This window comes from Choloepus didactylus, chromosome 2, assembly GCF_015220235.1.
Source record: "Choloepus didactylus isolate mChoDid1 chromosome 2, mChoDid1.pri, whole genome shotgun sequence".
NCBI classification, from domain to species: domain Eukaryota; kingdom Metazoa; phylum Chordata; class Mammalia; order Pilosa; family Megalonychidae; genus Choloepus; species Choloepus didactylus.
The window spans coordinates 22406384-22428054 of NC_051308.1; the positions used below are offsets into that span (position 1 = coordinate 22406384).

General features: G+C 34.3%; 1 protein-coding gene across 5 annotated transcripts in view; it reads left to right on the top strand.

Annotated features, from left to right (window-relative positions):
• Positions 1 to 21671, top strand: part of RYR2 (ryanodine receptor 2) — a 769122-nt gene that overhangs the window by 612444 nt on the left and 135007 nt on the right. For all 5 annotated transcript variants that reach the window (XM_037821856.1, XM_037821863.1, XM_037821872.1 and 2 more), the window contains exons 63-68: positions 4742 to 4802; positions 7170 to 7408; positions 8897 to 8978; positions 13412 to 13542; positions 16281 to 16601; positions 17921 to 18161. In XM_037821856.1, the coding sequence (XP_037677784.1) occupies positions 4742 to 4802; positions 7170 to 7408; positions 8897 to 8978; positions 13412 to 13542; positions 16281 to 16601; positions 17921 to 18161 (1075 nt within the window). The remainder of the gene's footprint in view (positions 1 to 4741; positions 4803 to 7169; positions 7409 to 8896; positions 8979 to 13411; positions 13543 to 16280; positions 16602 to 17920; positions 18162 to 21671) is intronic.

Consider the following 21671-nt stretch of genomic DNA (forward strand, 5'->3'; position numbering starts at 1 on the left):
CAGCTTGACTTGATTGCTTTCCCACAGCTTTCTGTAGGAGAGTTCTCTGTTCTGCCTTCTACATGCAGGACAAGTTCTTTGACAACAAATCCCTCAGACCACCACCATACAGATTGGCCAGACATACATGTTCCCTATATTTGCACAACGTTTACACTGTTCCCTCCAGAAGTAGAGCCAGGACTCTTCAGGGGGAGCATGGGCTGGCTCCCTGCCCAGCCAGTGAGGGAGTGGGGAAGCGGCCACCCAGGGAGCCTAGATATCCTGCTGCTTTTAAGTAGCCTGTTTCTTTGATTCAGTGCTGGCCCTGTTATTGCAGCCCTTTAGTTGTTTTCTGAAGCTTTGAGAAAGGTAATTCTGCCTGTTCTTGCAGGTTGTTCAAAGCTTCTGTGCAGGGTCAGACCCCTAGTGTCTCACTCTGCCACCATGATCAGGGTGGGGTCTTGAGAATTGTTATAATATTTTTTAACCCCCAATGTTGCCTTTTGTTCCTAAGATCAGTTGTGATCTATGATTTAAATTATGTACCTTTCATGCTCTCTCACACACACACAGTCTCATGCAAATGCACAATCCTAAAAGCAAATCGGCAAACCTGAAGTGTTTACCTATGTGTATAGAGCTGGTGAGATATCTATTTCAAAACAAGTGAAGTAGCATGAAATTGGGTGAGTTGAAAAATATCAAACTTCTGGTTTTTATACTACTAGGAGCTATTGAGCAATTACATAAAGATAAGTCAATCACCACCTTAAAATTTTACCATCTTAGTACACTTTGACTAGCCCTTCCTGTTCTTATCAATAGAAGATTGATGTTTCTAATTATGTTGATCTGGGTAGCCTAAAGAAAGGCAGTATTCAGGTGGTGGTTCTTATTTTATTTAAAAGGCTAACTCAGATTACTTAACACTGAGTAATGTCTTTAAGACTAGCCATTGTTTCAGGCTTCTCACACTTGCTAATGGAATTGATGCTGTTGCTATTTCTCCAAATCAAATGTTGTAGTAGATTCTTTTTAGTTTTTTTTTTTTTTCCTTCCCTATGGACTTTTTCTACCATTTTCACATTGACGTATTTCCATTTAAAGTTGTGTTCCATCTAATATGGTGTTCTGGTTTGCTAATGCTGCCATTATGCAAAATACCAGAAATGGACTGTCTTTTATAAAGGGGGGTTGTTTACAAAGTTACAGTCTGAAGGCCATGAAAATGACCAAATTAAGGCATCAACACAAGTATACCCTCACCAAAAGAAGGCCAATGTAGTCTGGAAAACTTCTGTTAGCTGGGAAGGCACATAGCTGGTGTCTGCTGATCCCAGGTTGTTTTCTAGCTCCTCTCTCAGCTCCTGTGCATTCTTCAAAATGTTGCTCTTGGGGTGCTTTGTCCTCTCTTAGCTTCTCCGGAGCAAAGTGTCAGCAAAAGTCTACTTTCAGTGGCTGTCTCCAAAATGTCTCTGTTGTCTGTAGCACCTCCTTCTGTCTGTGAACACTTTTATAAGGCTCCAGTTAAGACCCATCCTGAATAGGTAGGTAATACCTCCATGGAAATCATCCAATCAAAGGTCTTACCCACAGTTGATTGAGTCACATCTCCATGGAAACACTGAACCGATAGGTTCCAACTTAACCAACACTAATACATCTTCCCCCACAAGACTGCATCAAAGATAATGGTGTTTTGAGGGACATGATAAATCTAAACTGGCACAGGGACAGAAAAAGAAATGTGTGTTTTGGGAAGAGACAGAGACCAGCCTCTCTGACCTGGCACTGATTAAGAATTTCCTAAGGCTCATAACACATTGCATTGTGTCCCTTCTTTCTCGTCAGCCTTTGCTTTCTCATTTTCTGTACTGAATCCTCATCATTCTGCCTCCAAATATTGGAGGCCCTGGAGCCTCTTTTCTTCTATATTTATACCACTCTGGGTGATTTAATTCAAGCACCAGATTTTAAAAATTACCTATAAGCTCAAGAGACCTAAATTTCTATCTCCAGCTTGGATCTCTCCCCTGAACTACATAATCTTTTTTATAAAATTCAATTTTACCATACAGTCATCCAAAGTGTACAATCAGTTGTTCACATTACCATCATATAGTTGTTCATTCATCACCCCAGTGTATTTTTTGAACATTTTCCTTGTACCAGAAACAGTGAAAATATGAATTAAAAGAATAAGAGTAAAAAAAGAACACCCAAATCACCATCCCCATTTTTCTACTCATCCATCCATACACTGGTTAAAGGCTTTCACAATCACATTGTCACCCCTTGTAAGCTACATTGTTTTGCATAGGTCTTCAAGAGTCAAGGCTATTGGGTTGCAATTTGATAGTTTCAGGTATTTACTTCTAGCTATTCCAACACAATAAAACCTAAAAAGTGTTATCTATATAGTGCGTAAGAACGCCCACCAGAGGACCTCTGGACTCCATTTGGAATCTCTCAGCCACTGAAACTATTTTGTTCCATTTTGCATCCCCCTTTTGGTCAAGATGTTCTCAATCCCACAATGTCAGGTCCAGATTCATCCCTGGGAGACGCCAGGGAGATTTACACCCTGGGTGTCAGATCCCACGTAGTGGGGAGGTGAACTGCATATTCTTACTAAACTTTTATATACCACACTTCTACTTGAATGCTTTATAGGCCCATGTCCAATACACAACCCCTTTTATTCAACTCCACCCCCCACCCCCACAATATGCTGCTTTCTTGTGTTTTTTCCATATTATTAAATAGTACCACCATTCACCTCAGTGCCCAGGCAGAAATTTTTGGAGTTATCCTTGACCCCTTTATTATCCACTCACCTCACATTCAATCCATAAGCAAATTCTTTTGGTGCTAACTTTAATATATACCCTTAATGTTTCTACTGCTAATCCAAACTCACCATCTTCAGTCAACTGACTCTGGACTACTGCAGTAGCTTTGTATCTAACCTCCCTTCTTCCACTCATGTCCTTCCAGAGGTTCATACATTGTGAAGTAATCCTTTAAAAATGTAAGTCAGGTCATATCCCCATCCTGTTCACATGTCTCCATAATGTCTTTCTATTGCATGTAAAAAGAAAAAATAAAGAAAATTGAGGAGCTTACTTTGGCTAAAGGCTCTAGACCCTGGTCTCTCCCTGCCTGTCTACCTCATAGCCTACTTCTTTCTTCCTTAATCTGACCTGACCACCTTAGCTACTTTGGCATCCTTGCGTGGTACACCAGTTTCACTTTTGTCCAAGAGCATTTGTACCTAGTGCTCCCTCTGCCTGGGCTCTTCTCTCAGATAGTTGAATGGTTTGTTTCTTCCCTTCATTCAAATCTTTCATCTCTCTTCTCAAATGCCTGGGAGGGACCACTCTCCCCTGTTACCTTTGCCAGTTGCTCTGATCCCTCTTCCTTGCCATGTATTCATATTGTAATCTGATATGTTACATACTGATTTTTAGTTCATTTTCTCTATCATTATAATGAAAGTACCATGTGGATACTATTCTGTTTGTTACTGAATTTTTGAGAGTGCTGACATTTAAAATGTTTTTGTTGAATGAATGAATAATTAAATGAATAATACTTCTATGTGCTGAGGTAGAAGCACTGGGACCGGCACCTGCCAATAGGGAAATAAATTCTGCGTTTGTGCTGACTTTGTATTTAATTATTATCAGAAATTATGAAATTTGAAGCATAAGATGAATGTGTCATTTTCTTAAATCAGAGTCTCAGTAACACCTGTTTTTTTTCTTATTTGTACCGTATCACTAAAGTGGCTTGCCTTGTTTTGAGGCAATTATTAATTCCCTTGTAGACTTAATTCATCCATTTTAGGATACTCTTCTAAACTATTTTTATAAATGCTGTAATATATTCAAATGGTATAAAAACTTAGATTCAGATAGGAGTTGTCAACCTAAACCTAGTAGGTGAATATATATATATGAAAGTATAGGATGGGGAAGTGTTAATAGTGATAATATCAAACTGTATTGTAAGTGGTCAAATTACCACGTTGCATTGGATTCATCACTGTATTTATTTGCTTTTCTGCATCCCTGTCAAAAAAAAAAAGAATATATGTGTTTGTATCATACCTATTTTTATAGCACCTGATAAAATGTGCCAGTCAAATGAGTGAATTTCATCTTACTTTCAAAAAGTATTAGCTTTGTTTTGAATATTTCTTAATAATATTAGCTTCTTCATTCTCTAATGCTTTTCTGCATGATAGTTTGGTGCTTCTTTTTAGTCAAAGAACAATAACATCCAGGCAAATTAATTCATCTTAGTGCAGTGCAGTAAGAAAGCAGAGTCACTTGGAATAATTAAAATAGAATTAAATTTATTAGATTTTTAGCCGACCTTGTTTCTTAAAGAATATAAGCTGATTAAAAAAGTTTGCATACAATATGATTTAAAAGTAAGATAGAATAATATGGGGAATGGAATATATTTGAAGAATTCAGTTAAAACCCTTTTAGTGTGATGCAGTGCTTTTTAATGCTTCTTCTCGAGTATGTCAGCTATTCGATGTGACATGCTTTATTGCTTTCCTACTTACAGCTGCGTAATCACTTTTAAGCAGAAAAACTGCATGATTTTAAACCCAATTATTAAAATCTTTTACATTGAATTCTCAGTATGAAGTTGTGTCATTGACTAATTTTTAACACAAGTATTAATAAAAAGAACATTGAGAAATTCTCAGCATAATTTATGCAGCATTTTGTTTCCTCTTTAGGAAATGATGCAACATCAATTGTTAACTGTCTTCATATTTTGGGTCAGACTTTGGATGCAAGGTAAAATGGATATATTTTTATCTAATTTGATGTATATATAGTATTGATACATAAAAATGTAAAGAAGAACCTAATACCCTGATTGTATTCTTTGGAATTGTAATTAAGACTAGAGTAGATGAAAACAAAAAGTTTGTAAATTGCCGATTTAGTTTTCTGGGCTGCACAAGCAAATACCATGAAATGGGCCAGCTTAAACAATGGGAATTTATTCACTTACGGTTTGAGGCTGGGAAAGAGTCCAGATTAAGGCGTCATCAAAGCAATGCTTTCTTCCCGAAGACTGGGGCATTCTGGGACTGGCTGCTGGGGATCCTTGGTCCTTAGCTTGTCATATGGCAAGGCATATGGCAGTATGTCTGGGTTTTTCCCTTCTCTTTTGGGTTCCATTGATATTTGGCTTCTTGCTTCCTGTGGCTTTCTCTTTCCTATTTGAATTTCATTCTGCTTGTAAAGGACTCCAGTAATAGGATTCCTTAACTGAAGTCACCTCATCAAAAAAGTCCTACTTATAATGGATTCACTCCCACAGGAATGGATTAGGTTTAAGGATATGTTTTTCTGGGTTGCATCCAGTTCAAGCCACCACAATTACTGAATAAATAACCATTTATTATATTATTATATTTTTATAAGATATGGTTATTTAAATTTCAAGTAATTTCTTTAGCAGCTAGAAAGAAGCAGTGCAAATGTCTATCAATGGATGAATGGATAAACAAATTGTGGTGTATAAAGACACTAGATTATTATTCAGTCATAAAAATATATAACTGAAGATTGAATGGGAAATGGTTAACTAACAACTCGAAAGGACTTTTTAGCTTTCAGGTGCAGCACTGATGCTTCACATTTGTAATAACATTTACCCTTACCGGAAACATGAAAGTTGTATTCTAATTTTACAGATGAGTGAAGTGAAGCTTAAGATTGCATAGTAAGTACAGAACTAGACTAATTTCCAATTCTGTACACATTCCACTCTGCCACACTGTCAACATAAATCTAATATGTTGACTAAATACAAAATGAGTTTATTTAGCATGATTGATTCAGCCTTTAAGCCGTATATTAAATGAATAATATATCCAGGATAAATATAAATATAAATAAAAGTTCCCAAATGTCTAGTACAGAGACTCTTTAATTATCGATTTTTCTTTTTTAACATTTTATATGAGGTGTTTTCTGTAGTAAATGAAGGAAGATGCCATTATATACCTTCATTTCTGACTAGAAATACTGTCATTAGCGTATTACTTCTTTCCAAAGTCCAGCTGTCAGAGTCTTATTTAGATAAATAAAATTTGATTGCTATCCCTTAAAGCCCCAAATTTTCTGTATGGTTTGGTGACTTGATTTAGCTGATAGAAAATGTTTCTTTCATGTTTCTTTCATGCCCATTGCCTCAAGAAACATTCTGATTTGGTTCGTTTTCCAGTTTGCTCAAGCCTCGGAATGCAAAATACCAGAAATGACTTGGCTTTTACAATAGGGGTTTATTCACAAATTTACAGTTCTAAGGCCATGAAAATGTCCCAGTTAAGGCATCAAGAGGTAGACACCTTCTCTGAGGAAAAGTGTAATGGCGTCCGCAACGCCTCTGTCAGCTGGGAAGGCATGTGGCTGGTGTCTGCTGGTCCTTTGCTCCCGGGCTGCATTGCTTTCAGCTTCTGATTCCAGGGGCTTTCTCCTGAAGCGTCCGTGGGTTTTCGCTTAGCTTCTCTGGGGCATATTCTGGCTTCATCTCTTAACTTAGCATCCCTAAACATCTGGGTCTGTGTCAGCTCTGAGCCCTCTTCAGAATTTCTCTGCCTTTTATCCTCTCACAGAGAATGTGAGTAAACTAATGAAGACCTACCTTGAATGGGCAGGATCACATCTCCATGGAAATAATCTTATCAAAAAGTCCTGCTCATGATTGGGTGGGTCACATCTCCATGGAAACAACCTAATCCAAAGGTCCCACCCACAATAATCTGCACCCACAAGAGTGGATTAAAAGAACATAGTCTTTCCTGGGGGTACAAAACAGTTTCAAACTGGCACAGTTGGATTTGGGATTAATTGGCTCAGAAGTTGTGTTTTTGAGTCAACTGATAGAAATTATGAATCATTAGTACTGACCTATTGCTCCAGGGTCTTAAGTTGATTACAAAGGCATTTGGAAAATACTGTACATTTATAGAGCCATATTGCTATAACTTCAAGTATATTGAAAACAAGTACATTAAAATTGATTTTAAAACTTGAGTTGACTAAGTAGAATGCCGTAATTCAGAAATGAACATAAAGTAGAAGCATATTTGATTGGCATCTCATTTGCTCCTGTAGGAAGGTTTAACTTCTACCCCATTTACTTCCTAGGACTGTGATGAAGACTGGCCTGGAGAGTGTTAAAAGTGCACTCAGGGCATTTCTGGACAATGCAGCAGAGGATCTGGAGAAGACGATGGAAAATCTTAAGCAGGGCCAGTTCACCCACACTCGAAACCAACCCAAAGGTGTTACTCAGATTATCAATTATACCACCGTGGCCTTGTTGCCAATGCTGTCATCATTGTTTGAACATATTGGCCAACATCAATTTGGAGAAGATCTAATATGTATGTAAATCTGTTAACATTTCATTATCTATGTAATACAATCAGAAATTATAAAAGCTACATCCTGGTTAATTAAACACTGCTTATACATTAAAATGCTTTTTGCAAAACATTATAGGTTGACATTTGAGTTATAGAAGCTATTCTTATTGATTATCTAGATAATATAAAAGATAGATCACTGAATCATATGGACTCACAGAAAGGACCAGAAAGTTACTGGTTATAGAAAATATCTTTCATATTGTTGAAGTACAAGTTCCAAATTTTACTATTTCTATGTTATCCCTTTTCATATGAATTTTAATGTAGATTGACCATATTACATGCAATGTTAAATGTTGACTATTTCTGAGTCAATGCAAATTTTTCCACTCAACGATACTATTAAGCCACTATGAAGAATATTGAGGCAAAGTCTATGTTGAAATCACTGGCCTACTAGAATGGCTCAGATATCTTACACATATAGGTTTCAGTCTATTTTTCATGTGATTTGATTGACTGTTTTTGGCTGGAATTCTATAATTATTAAAAAGATTCACAAAATATCCAAAGCTAAGTTACATTGAAAAAAAATAACACATGAACTGTCCTAACTTCCTGCTCTACTCCTGATTTGAACATGAAAAAATATGAGCCTTTGCTGACCAGGTTCCTGGGTCTCACTGCAGACCCGCTGAATTAGGTTCTCAGATTTCAGGCTCCCCAGCTAAGGGGCAGCTCTGCTTAAAAACCACTGCATTATTCAGAGGATGCCAATAGCTATTACTTGCGATACCTTTAATTTAACCAGTAAGTGCATTGCTCACAGAGCAGTATATAGATGGAAAAAGGTCTGGAGGGTAAGCATTATTTTTTCATCCATTTCAGTGTATCTTCCAGCAAATGATAGCAGAATTGAAATTCAAAATTCAAGATGCTTATATTTCATCAACTTTTAAAATATGTCTCTTAGATAATAGATTATTTATAGGGTTTTATTTGATTTTCTAGCTTCAAATTACTTTAGTTAGAATACTATGACTTGAATGTCAGGTTATGTGAGAAATAAACTAACAGGCTACATCCTCCATTGTTCTCATTAGCATTCATTTGAGAGTTAAAGTAAAAATTACCATCTTTATATACCTTTTGAGTCAAAAACTAACTTTCCCCCCAGATATTCTTGTGCTTAATTTTATGCTTGGAGAACTCCTTTATTTTCATACCTTGAGAAAAATTATAAAGAAATTGTTTCTGAGAATGTTATGAATAAACACAGCACATTATTTAGATTGTTTTCAGCTCCTTAAGAAAAAGAAAAGAATTTTGTTTGAGAAAAAGGTTTTATATTTCATTTTATATATCAGTTTGTTCTTATTTTGTTCTTAAATGTTAAAATATTAGTATACTTTAATGGAATGTTGTTCTAACCCTAAACTTTCTCAAGACAATTTGTAAATAAGAAGTGTTTTTTTTTTCAAGTAAGATTCTCTTTTTCCTTAGTGGAAGATGTACAGGTTTCTTGTTATAGAATCCTCACTAGCTTATATGCTTTGGGAACCAGCAAGAGTATTTATGTGGAGAGGTAAGATTTTAAAAATATAAATTCTTATTAATAGCTCTTTCAAGTCTAATAAATATTTATATCAATAGTTTTTATTTAGTAACTTTTTCCTTAAGTTTTAAACTAAAACAGATTGACTTATTGAATTTCTCTGGAGTAGTTAATCTTTGCACTAAAAAAGAAAAGATTTGATATAATAAAGGACAGTGGAGTTATGCAGAAAAAACAAAAGCAGTAAAAGTGTGTACCATATTTGATATAAACATTAATCTTGGATTATTTATGACTCAAGAAAGAAACTGCTAGCACAGTTTCTTTCATTATATATCAGAAATAACATGTAAACATGAATATAGATAATTGTTATTAAAGTCAGTTTTGTTTTTCATGTTCTCATGTTTCAAAAAGGGAGTGATTAACAGTGTCAATGATGTGGATTGGCCAAGAAAGCTAAGGTGTTACCATTGAATTTAAAATAAGAGATCACTTGCAACTTCAGTATGAAGTTTCTTTGAAACAGAGAGAAAAGGAGGACATTTTTTAAAAAAAGACTAAATAAAAAGGACATTCTGAAAGAAAGATTTAATATTGAATAAGTCTAAATTCTTCCCAAATTAATCCATAATCACTTACAATACAATTCAAATAGAAATTTGCTTTTTTAGAACTTGACAAAATAATTCAAAATTTCGTTTGAAAGAATAAACCCATGCGACCAGCCAACAAAATTCCGAAGGGGAAAAAAAGGAGTAATGAAAGGTTACTCATTTAGCCTACCAGATATTAAAACCTATAAAGCTTCAATAATTGATATGGTCTGGCACTAACATAGTGATAGGAAAGTAGGTCAGTGGAAGATTATCGGGTTCATTCTGAGTATTTTTACATTTTTCTCTGCTTTTTAACTTAACCATATTTTATGTGATTTTTGTGGCTACAGAATGTTTTATCTTAAGGAAAGTATTATAATTTATTCAAATGTTACTTTATTTTTGGACATGTAGGTTATTTTCTCATTTTTCTCTTAAATAATGCTGAAACTTTGTTAATGAATTTCTGTGTGTGCTTATTCTTAGCTATATTCTGAAAATTTGGAATTCTAGGTTAAATGGTATATAAATTAAAGGCTGATGATATACATTTATGGTATATAAATTAAAGGATTATGATATACATTTCTAATTATTTTTCCAGAAAATTAATTCAGTTTATACTCTCAAATTTTAAGAGAAGAATCCTCATTTCCTCACATTTTTCCTTATTTCTGATTATCATTCATTTTACTGTTTGCAAATGTAATAACTAAAAAAGGATCTAATTTTAATTTAGATTTATTTCCTTAATAACCAGATACTCTGCTAATTTTGTGTATTTACTTTGCTATTTGTATATCTTCTTTTTTTAAATTGCTGCTTCTTGTCCTTCGTCCATTTTTCTACTGATGTCTTACTAACTTACAATTGTTTTATTTATTAAAACTGTTAACCTCTTGCCTGTTACTTCTTCAGTTTTTAAGTCTGTATGCTATTTATATATAATTTTTTATGACATGAGGATTTTGAATTTTTATGTGATCAAATCTGTCAGTTATTTCATGTGTGTTTTTTCCTCCTGAGTTCTTTGATTTCAAAACGTTTTCTCTACACTTTAAACAGATAAAAATCCAGTTTTTTTTCTCCAAGGCTTTTCATGCTTTCAGTTCTTTAGATTTAACTTTTTAATGCTTTTGTTCATTCAATAAATATTTGTTAAATGTCAGGTGCTGGGGAACAAGGTAGATTCCTGCCCTCACAGAGCTTATATCTGGTAGGGGAAGCAGAACAAAAAGCAAAACAGGTAAACTGAAAAATAAAATAGTGGCAGGTTATGATTTGTCTCCCAAATAAACAAATAATATAGAGAATAACACAAGTGACATACTTAAGGCAGCCAACAATGTATGTTTTAGAAAGTGACTTTTAAAACTCAAGACATTCCTCATGCAAGAACAACAGGTAGAAGATAAATCAGTTATAGATAGGTTTGTGTCTGATAGCTTCTATTTTCTCAGTGAAGTATGAAGTGAGTCCTTCCCAAGTTGATGGTTGAGAAAGGGGATGTGGAAAGTTTGAAGAAAGTAGAGAAAGTATGAAATGACCTTCTCTGGAAGTCAGGTGGGAATTTTCTAGAAATGCATCTGAATTTTCTTTTTCTCTTTGGTGTGATGTAAAATTCAAACTCATTTTTTTCTAATCAGCAACAACTTTTAAAATAATCATTTATTAAGTATTTCTTTTATCCACTAAATTATTATAAAACCTTTGTCATATAATAAATTAATATATTTACCAGATGTTTCTAGAATTTCTATCTTTTCTTTTATCCGATTTTTTTAAATGATTAGGTCAGTACCATATTGCCTAAAGTATTAATATTTTGTAATATATGTTAACATCTGTTAATCCAAACCCTCTCATGTCTTCTCATTATAGTTACTGCTGTTATAGTTGTTTCTATCCTTGCCTATTTTTTCTTCTTGATGAAATCTGGGATCATTTTGTTGGATTTTTAAAAAAAAAAGCATGTTCAGTTTTTTTTGTTTCTTTGTTTTCTTTTTTTGCAAGTAATTTTCCGTTATAAAGTGATTTTAGGAGAATATAAAATACAAAATTTTGAAAATGAATAAAAGATATTTAGAAAAATGCAAAAGTTCACACTGTACTAATGAAAAAGTATAGATATTTCATTATAAGTCATCTAAGAGGAAAATTGCTATTTCCAGATTAAAGGCCTAGATCAATTAGATAGAAGGAAACACATTCCCTATTTTGGTATAAAATGTTTTAGGCTATTAAATTCTTAAGTAAAGTATTTCTTACAATTTTAAAACATTTATTGAACCCATAGTTTGTGCCAAAAACTTTGCAATTCTACATCCCTATTTTTGGGTAAGGAACATAAAGTTTAGAAAGTGTCAGTAATTTTCTTACAGTCACATAAGTGTCGGTACTAGGATTGGGACCCAATTCTGTCTGAATGGAAGTCTGTGCTCTTTGTAATTTCTCAAGTTGCTTGAAGTCCTAAATTATTTTTAATAATAAAATGTTATTAAATGTTTGCATACAACACTGTTTTATGCAGTGTCATTCTATGAAGGATTTGTTTTTTTCCCTACCTGACTAGATATCAGTTATTCTTTTAATTAAAATATTAGATAATCAGACATTGTTAATTTAAAGTATCTTTTTTTTTTTTTCCTTTAAGGTATTTAAAATTGCCTCTTAGGAAACTTGTTTAATCTTTTCTTCATCAACTCAACTATATTACATTTAAAACGAAATGTTAATATGAAAACTTTTAAGCAGTCATAATATGCTGAAATAAATCTGAATTAGAGTTCTCCAGAGAAACAGAAATGATAGGTTGGAAGAAAACAGATATACTTTAAAATGTTGTGGGAATTGGCTCACGTGACTGTGGGTATTGGCAGTCCAAATTCTGTAGGACAGGCTGCAAGCTGGAAACTCCAATGAAGGGGAAGATGTATTCCCTAGGAGAAGCAGGTTGACTAAACAAAGGCAGAAATCCTTCTTTCTGCCTTCTAAAATCCTCAGTTCCTGCTTTTAGACTTCCATGTGATTGGATGAAGAGATTCCCCTCATTGCTGAGGGCAATCACCTTTGTTGACTGTAGATACAATTAGTGGCAGATGCAATCAACTGACTCTAGATGCAAATCCTTCTATGAAATACCTCCATAGTAACAACCAGGCCAGTGCTTGCTTGACCAAACACTGGCCACCATAACCTAGCCAAGTTGACACATGAAATTAACCATCACAGATCCCCACATTATTCTATATCTAGTCAATACTTAAGGTTCACACAAAACCTTGGGCACTTATATCAGAGGCAGGGAGAGTCTTAGGCCATATCCTTTTCCTTATCAACTGATTCTAGTTTGATTCCTTAAACACCTTCCTTCCCTTGAAAATGACAATTTACTTTTTAATAGTACCGATAGTTTTTAGCATTTAGTATGTCATAACATTTTGTAGCTACCCTGAAGTTACACATATATGGCAAATTTGCAGAAAGTATATTAGTGCTTCATTTTATCTTTCTTAGTCAGCTTATTTAAATAGTGATAATTCTTCCTCAGGTCATTCTGCTTTAAAAAGAATGAAGAAGAAGAAAAAAAATGAAGAAAAGAAAAAATGTGCAATTTTGTTAAAACAGTTAACTCTGTTTTAAACTTCTTTCTTGTTGGATAAAAGATATTTAGCTTTCTTTAAATGGTGAAGATTTTGCTATTGAAAGCATATGATGTTTTCAATATAGAAATTGGATTTGGGGATTAATTTTATTAGTAGAAATATTATTGCCCCTCTTTTAGGTTAAAGTTGCCAATTTTAATTTAACTTCTTCAGATGTTCACTTGGAAAACATAAATAAATATGCATTTCCCACTTACAGGCAGCGTTCTGCATTAGGAGAATGTCTGGCTGCCTTCGCCGGTGCATTTCCTGTAGCATTTTTGGAAACTCATCTTGACAAACATAATATTTACTCCATCTACAATACTAAGTCTTCAAGGGAAAGAGCAGGTAATGCAAACACTTGTGCAGTTTTTGAGATATGAAGCCAAAACTTAATAACATTTATTTTATTTTTCTGCATGAATTTTTAATAGGACATTTCATGTTACTCTCTCCAATGGTATTTATTCTTAGGTTTTATTATTTGGTCATATTTTTGTGAAATGCCGTATACTCTTCCCCTTGTGATTCTGAAAGAAACTTAGTTTAATTTCTTCTGAGTTAATGAGCTACAGACAAATTAACACTTGCAAGAATAAGGTAAAACAGTCAGGGAATGCAGGAAAAAATAGATGAGTCTGATTTCTGATTCAGTTTTCTCCTCCAACTGGTCAGCAAGGTGTGTGACATTTTTAATAATTGCATTTATCGATTTATTCCCTTCATTTTTCTTTGTTCACCAGATATTTCTAACTATTGATCCAATTTTAATCATTTAGAAAATAAAAAATTAATCTGATATACAATTAATCAACAACTTTAATTTGTACTTGGCTCTAGCATGTGTATTCCTAAGATTTTGTGTCTATAAGTATACTAGGTGTCTGTATAGATGCATATATTATGTTGCTTTCCATTTGGAAAAATCTGATTATTTGCTGAGCAGATAGGCACATGTTTTTCAGTGTCCCAGTGGAAAATTATTGTAAATCATCTCTTTATGGGGGCTAATGGTTACAATAATTTTATAATGAACTTTATCAAATAGAGAATCTTTTAGAATCTTGAATGACCATTACTTAAGTTGCCGATTTTATAATACTGTTTCACACAAAAATGAAGTTAAATGTGATCTAATATATTCTTCATAATTTCCACAAGTTAGTGTTTGAGTTTGAATTTTTAATCATCTTTGTAAATGTGTAAAGAGCTGTCTTATAAAGATGTTTTGATTCAAGAATGAAGCAGATTTATTTCATTACCGATAAAGATAATTCATCCGCTTATGTTTCTATTACTCATTATTTGCATAACAAAATAAAGGAATTAAATTGCTCTATTCATTTTCATTATTTTTTTAGTCAATCCTTCAACAAATATCTGTTCATGTGGTACACAGTTGTAGATGGAGGACATATGATACAGAGATCAATAAGACTGGATTCTTTTCCTCAGGGAGAGAAATCAGTCTTTAAATTTAATAAAATATAGGATAAAGTATATAGGGGACACAAAAAAGCAATTTTAGCTGGGGTATCTGGAAATGCTTCACAGGGACCCCAAAAAAGCAGTTTTTGCTGGGGTACCTGGAAATGCTTCACAGTTCAAGATGAGTTTTGAAATTTGGAAGTCTAAAACTCTGGAACATTAGGAACAATTCAAGCATTTTGTCCTGGCTGGAGATAGCTTTCAGGACAGAAAAGGGTGAAAGATGAGGAAAGAACGAAAGCCAGAGGCAAGGTAAGCTTTGTGTGTCAGATAAGGAATGGGTACTCACCCCCTTGGTAGGGAGCCTATTACTGGCTTTAAAAAGGGGAGTAAAGAGTAAATTTTCATTTTAGAAAAAGCATCGTGACAGCAATTAGGAAGATGAATTGGGTGTAAGTCACCAACTAGCAAATTGTTGTCATAGTATTAGGAGATGTGATTGAATGAGGGCCCCTTGGCTCGAGTATGTAGTGAAGTGGTCATGAGAGATTTCCAGAAAGAATCATCCTGCATGGAAGAAGGGGAGCATCGTTGCAGCCTAGAACTTCTCCCAGGTTTCTAGCTTGGATGACTGAGTGTATAATGTTGTCTTTACCAAGTTAATGCATGCTCAGGAGGCAGGTTAAGGAGAAAAGGTAACAGTTTAAATTTAGATCTGTTGTATTTTAGATGCTGTTGAGACATCCAGTATTAGAAAATAATGGTTAAGAAATACAGCTTTGTGTTATTAGCTTATAGCAAAAATCCATAGGAATGTGAGTTGCTTTCACGAACGAACATTTAAGCCAAAAAAGAGTTAAAGAACAATCTCTGGAGAAAACCTACACTTAAAAGTCCAGCAAGGAGAAAAGGAGGCTGAAAAAATTCAGAAGAGAACCAAGAAATCCTGGATTCACTGAAGTTAAGGAAGAGGGGTGTTTTAGGAAAAGGGAATTTGGTCAGTGATAGGAAATGTCAGTGAGCAGTCAGGTAAGGTAAGGATTGTAAAAGAGAAAATTTAGCGAGTGGTGGAAAGCAGACTTCATTATTGTGGATTATAGAGTGTCTGGAAAGCAAAACAATCTAGGAGAGATTTGAGCATATGCATAGGCTGCTGGGGGCGGGGTTGGGAGTGGGGGTGGTAAATGTTAGAGAAGAAGCTGAAAATACAGATCAGAACAAGGCCCCTGATATGGGGAAGGTCATGGTGTCAGGAACGCAGGTGGAATTGTGAATAGGGACCTCGAAACTCCTTCCTCTAAACATGGAAAATGGATGTGAAAGTGGAGTCAAACATAAAAGTTTGTAAACATGAAAGCAGGAAGTTGAAGAAAGTAGCACTGATATCTCCCTTGCTGTGAAGTCAGAGGAATGGTCATCCACATCCCTGGATTTTAAGGGAGTGGTGAGTGGTGGGGTGGGAACTTGAGGAAAGGAATGAAGGTCTGAAATAGTTGCCATGAAAACAGGATAACGAGCCAAATAAAGGCATGCCAGGTCTTGCTGAGTTTTGACACCCAAAATGAAATTGTTGCCTCATCTGTTACAAAACAGTGGAAATCTGGCATGTCATTTCAATTCTCTTATTCATTGCAATCCATTTTTATGTGTTTTTCCAGCTCTCAGTTTGCCAGCTAATGTGGAAGGTGTCTGTCCAAATATTCCGTCTTTGGAGAAACTCATGGAAGAAATTGTGGAATTAGCTGAGTCTGGCATTCGCTATACACAAATGCCACATGTAATGGAAGTTATATTGCCCATGCTTTGTAGCTACATGTCTCGTTGGTGGGAATATGGACCTGAAAACAATCCAGAAAGGGCTGAAATGTGCTGTACAGCTCTGAACTCAGAACACATGAACACACTTCTGGGAAATATATTGAAAATTATATATAATAACTTGGGAATTGATGAAGGAGCCTGGATGAAGAGGTTAGCAGGTAAGAATTCAAAAGAAATGAATATGTCATTTAAATATTTTTCCAAAAAACGTTTGAAATTTGGGAGACAAGAATTTTCTTATCATCATCAGTATTTTCTTTTGTGTTAAAAAAATATTAATTTGTCTTATGCCGTGCTATTTCTTGGGAATGTAGGTATAATCAGGATGTTAGATAATATTCCGTATGGTTGCTGCTTTTAAGTAAGGAAACATTTCTGAATTTGACAATGTCTGTAAGAGTAATCAGTAAACAAAGCAGTAAAAACAGATGATTCTGTAGACAGAGATAAAAATAAAACTGCATGTTTTGCAACTCACTTTTAGCAGTCTGTCCTATGGTGTGGTGGGGGAGGCATAACAGGGTAGGGAAAAATAAAAAGATGCAGTCAAATATTTACATTCAAGTTTATGTATCACTGTATTATTTATTTTAAAAAATTGGAGGCAATCTAAATGCCCAAAAACTAGAGAATTGAACTGGTTATATACATCCATATAACAAAATTAATGCTGTCTTTAAACATTAAGGTTTCACAAATATTTCATGACTTGGAAAATTCTCATAGTATTGAGGATGAAAATGAGAGTTTTATAAACTGAAAACAGAATGAAATATGTATAATATATAGGTTTTTAAAATAATCTATTGAAAAAACTGCAAAGAATTCACCAGATTGTTTTTATTAATTGAGTGGGGTGATTATGATTGATTTTAATTTTTTCATTTCATATGTTTACCTAATGGATATATGTTATTTTTAGGGGAAAAATTCCTTTTAAAACTGACCAATTCAGGTTTAGACCTACTATCCACAACCACAACTTTTATTAAATAAAATAGCAGTATTATATGTAATCTGACTCTCCTATTCAGCCAAGGTTGGGGATAAAGTGAGATTAATATTCTCCACCAGTATGTAGTTACTTATATAATTATTCAGTGGTGCGTTTATCTCTTCTCCTAAATGAAGCGTTTGCGGAACCTTTTTCATGGGGAACTTTACTTCTTTGTGTGAAAATAATTGATTTCCAATGTGAGTTAAAATGATTTTTTTCTTTTCTTTTCTAAAATAGCTGCCAACCCTTTTATAAAAACAAAGGAAGCACATTGAATTCAATTCTGTGTCAATTTTGAACAGTAACTATGCAATTAGGTTTTGGAGATACAAAAATGACTGAGGCATGGCTCTAGCCTTAAGGAAGCCAGGCTCTAGAGGAGAGAGGGGCTTTAATTGTACTACAGTGGCAATTATAATCTACCCTCATTTTCAAGGAATGTGTGTGCAGAACAGAATATTAATGTCTGTCTTCAAACAGTGTTCTCCCAGCCTATCATAAATAAAGTGAAACCTCAGCTCTTGAAAACTCATTTCTTGCCGTTAATGGAGAAACTCAAGAAAAAGGCAGCAATGGTAGTGTCTGAGGAAGACCATCTGAAAGCTGAGGCCAGGGGTGATATGTCCGAAGCCGAACTTCTCATTCTAGATGAATTTACCACGTTGGCCAGAGATCTCTATGCCTTCTACCCTCTCTTGATTAGATTTGTGGACTATAACAGGTATGATGCTCAAAAGTGATTAGTTTTTCTAATTCGGGCATAAAGTTTCTTGATCATATGTCTCTATGGAATTGACTCATCACCTAAATACTTGGTGATGAGCTTGTTCATGATATATCATAATTAAATGTTTATAGAGAAGTTAATTGTCACAGAGCATTTTAAAATTAAAATCAGAAATCTCATTCTGAAGCAGTCTGCTGTCTTCATATAAATGTTCACAGTTTGATAGTTGTGTTTTAAATTTTTTTGTTTTTTTAATTAACTTTTATTCTAGTAACATTTATACAACCTAAAATTTCCACTATTAACCACATTCACATATATAATTCATTGCTGTTAATTACTTTCACAATGTTGTGCTACCATCACCACCATTCATTACCAGAAGTTTACGAGCAATGTAAATAGAGCCTCTCTGTGCAATTTAAGAATTAACTCCCCATTGCTTACCCCCAGCCCAGCCCCTGGTAACCTATATTCTACATTCTGACTCTATGAGTTTGCATATTCTAGTTATTTCATATCAGTGGGGTCAAAAAATATTTGTCCTTTTGTGTCTGGCTTATTTTACTCAACATGATGTCTTCAAGGTTCATCCATGTCATCACATGTATCAAAACCTCATTCTTTTTGACTGCTGAATAATGTTCTCTTGAATTAATATACCATATTTTGTTTAACCATTCATCTGTTGATAGCCACTTGGGTTGCTTCCATCTTTGGACAATTGTGAAAAATGCTGTTATGAACATTGATTTGTTCGAGTCCCTGCTTTCAGTTCTTTTGAGGTATATAGCTAGAAGTGGGATTGCTGGGACATATGGTAATTCTATACTTAGGTTTCTGAGGAACTGCCAAGCTATAATCCACAGTTTGCTGTGGCAGCACCATTTTAAATTCCTACTAGCAATGAATGAGTGTTCCTAGTTCTCCGTATCCTTTCCAACCCTTGTAATTTACTGCTTCTTTTTTTGAAATAGTAGCCATTATGGTGGATGTGAAATGGTACTTCATTGTGGTTTGGATTTGCATTTCCCTAATAACTAATGATGTTGAGCATCTTTTCATATGCATTTTAGCCATTTGTATATCCTCTTTGGAGAAATGCCTAGTCAAGCCTTTTGCCCATTTTTAAAATGTTTTTTTTTTTTCTTTTTATTGTTGAGTTGTGAGATTTCTTTATATATTCTGGATATTAAACCAGTATTGGATATGTGCTTTCCAAATATTTTCTCCCATTGAGTAGGTTGTCTTTTCTCTCTCATGATAAAATCCTTTGATGCACAAAAAGTTTTTAATTCTTATGCGGTCCCATTTATCTATTTTTTCTTTTGTTGCTTGTGCTTTGGGTGTAAAATCTAAGAAACCATGGCGTGACACAAGATCTTGAAAATGCTTCCCTACATTTTCTTCCAGAAGTTTTATAGTCCTTGTTCTTATATTTAGGTCTTTGATTCATTTTGAATTAATTTTTTTATATCATGTGAGATACAGATCTCTTTTCATTCTTTTGCACTTGGAGATCCAGTTTTCCCAGCACCATTTGTTGAAGAGACTATTCTTTCCCAATGGAGTGGACTTGGCAGCCTTGTCAAAATTCATTTGGCCATCAATGTCAGGGTTTATTTCTAAACTCTCCATTCAATCCTATTAGTCTGTGTATCTACCCTTGTATCACTACCATGCAATTTTGACCACTAAAGCTTTGTAATATGTTTCAAAGCCAGGACATGTGAGTCCTCTATGTTCTTTATCAAGATAAGTTTTTGGCTGTTCAGAGCCCCTTACCCTGCCAAATAAATGTGATGATTGGCTTTACCATTTCTGCAAAGTAGGCTGTTAGAACTTTGATTGAGATTGCATTAAATCTGTAAATTACTTTGGGTCAAATTGACATCTTAAAATGTTTAGTTTTCCAGTCCATGAGAATGGAGTGTCCTTTCATTTGTTTAGATGAGCTTTGATTTCTTTTAGGAAAGTTTTGTAGTTTCCCATGTGTCAGTCTTTACAAACTTGGTTAAATTTATTCCTAGCTATTTGATTCTTTTAGTTGTTATTATAAATGGAATATTTTTTCTTGATTTTTGTGTGTTGTATAGAAACACAATTGATTTTTGTGTGTTGATGCCTTACTCCACCACTTTGCTGAATTCATAATTAGGTCAGTTAGCTTTGTTGCAGATTTTTCAGATCTTTCTATATATAGGATCATGTCATCAACAAATAGTTAAAGTTTTACTTCTTCCTTTCCTATTTGGATGCCTTTTCTTCTCTTTCTTGTGCCATTACTTTGGATAGAACTTCTAGTACAATGTTGAATAACAGTGATAACAATGGGCATCCTTGTCTGGTTCTTGATCTTAGAGGGAAAGCTTTCTGTCTTTCACCATTGAGAACAATGTTAGCTGTGGGTTTTTCCAGTATGCCCTTTATCATGTTGAGAAGTTTCTTTCAGTTCCTACTTTCTGAAATATTTTTATCATGAAAGGATGCTGAGTTTTGTTCAATGCCTTTTCTGCATCAATCGAGATGATTATGTGGTTTTTCCCTTTTGATTTGTTAATGTGGTGTATTACATTAATTGATTTTCTTGTGTTGTGGTGTATTACATTAATTGATTTTCTTGTGTTGAACCACTCTTGCATACCTGGGATAAAACCCACTTGATCATGCTATATAATTCTTTTAATATGCTGTTGAATTTGATCTGCAAGTATTTTGTTGAGGATCTTTGCAACTATATTCATTAGAGATTGCTCTGAAGTTTTCTTTTCTTGAAGTGTCCTTATCCAGCTTTGATATTAGAGTAATGTTGACTTCATAGAATGAGGTAGGTAGTGTTCTCTCTTCTTCAGTTTTTTCAAAGAGTTTGGATAGTAATGGTATTAATTCTTCTTTGCTTTGTAAAATTCACCTGTGAAGCTGTCTGGTCCTTTGCTTTCCTTTCTTGGTAGTTTTTTGATGACTGATTCAATCTCTACCTGTGATTGGTTTGTTGAGGTCTTCTATTTCTTCTCAAGTCAGTGTAGGTTGTTTGTGTGTTTCTAAGAAGGTATCCATTTCATCTAAGTTGTCTCATTTGTTCGCATACAGTTGTTCATAGTAACCTCTTATGATATTTTTTATTTCTTCAGGATCCATGGTAATGCACCCCTCTTGTTTCTGATTTTATTTATTTGCAGCTTCTCTCTTTTTGTGTTTGTCAGTTTAGCTAAAGGTTTGTTGATTTTCTTGAGTTTCTCAAAGAACCAACTTTTGGTTTTGTTGATTCTCTATATTGTTTTTTTTTATTCTCCAGTTCATTAATTTCTGCTCTAATCTTTGTTGTTTCTTTTGCTTGCTTTGTGATTAGTTTGTTGTTCTTTCTCTAGTTTCTCCATTTGTTCATTTAGGTCTTTTGTTTTTAGCTCTTTCTTCCTTTTGATGTAGGCTCATGCTGCTATAAATTTCCCTCTCAACAATGCCTTTGCTGCATCCCATATGTTTTGATATGTTTTGTTTTTGTTT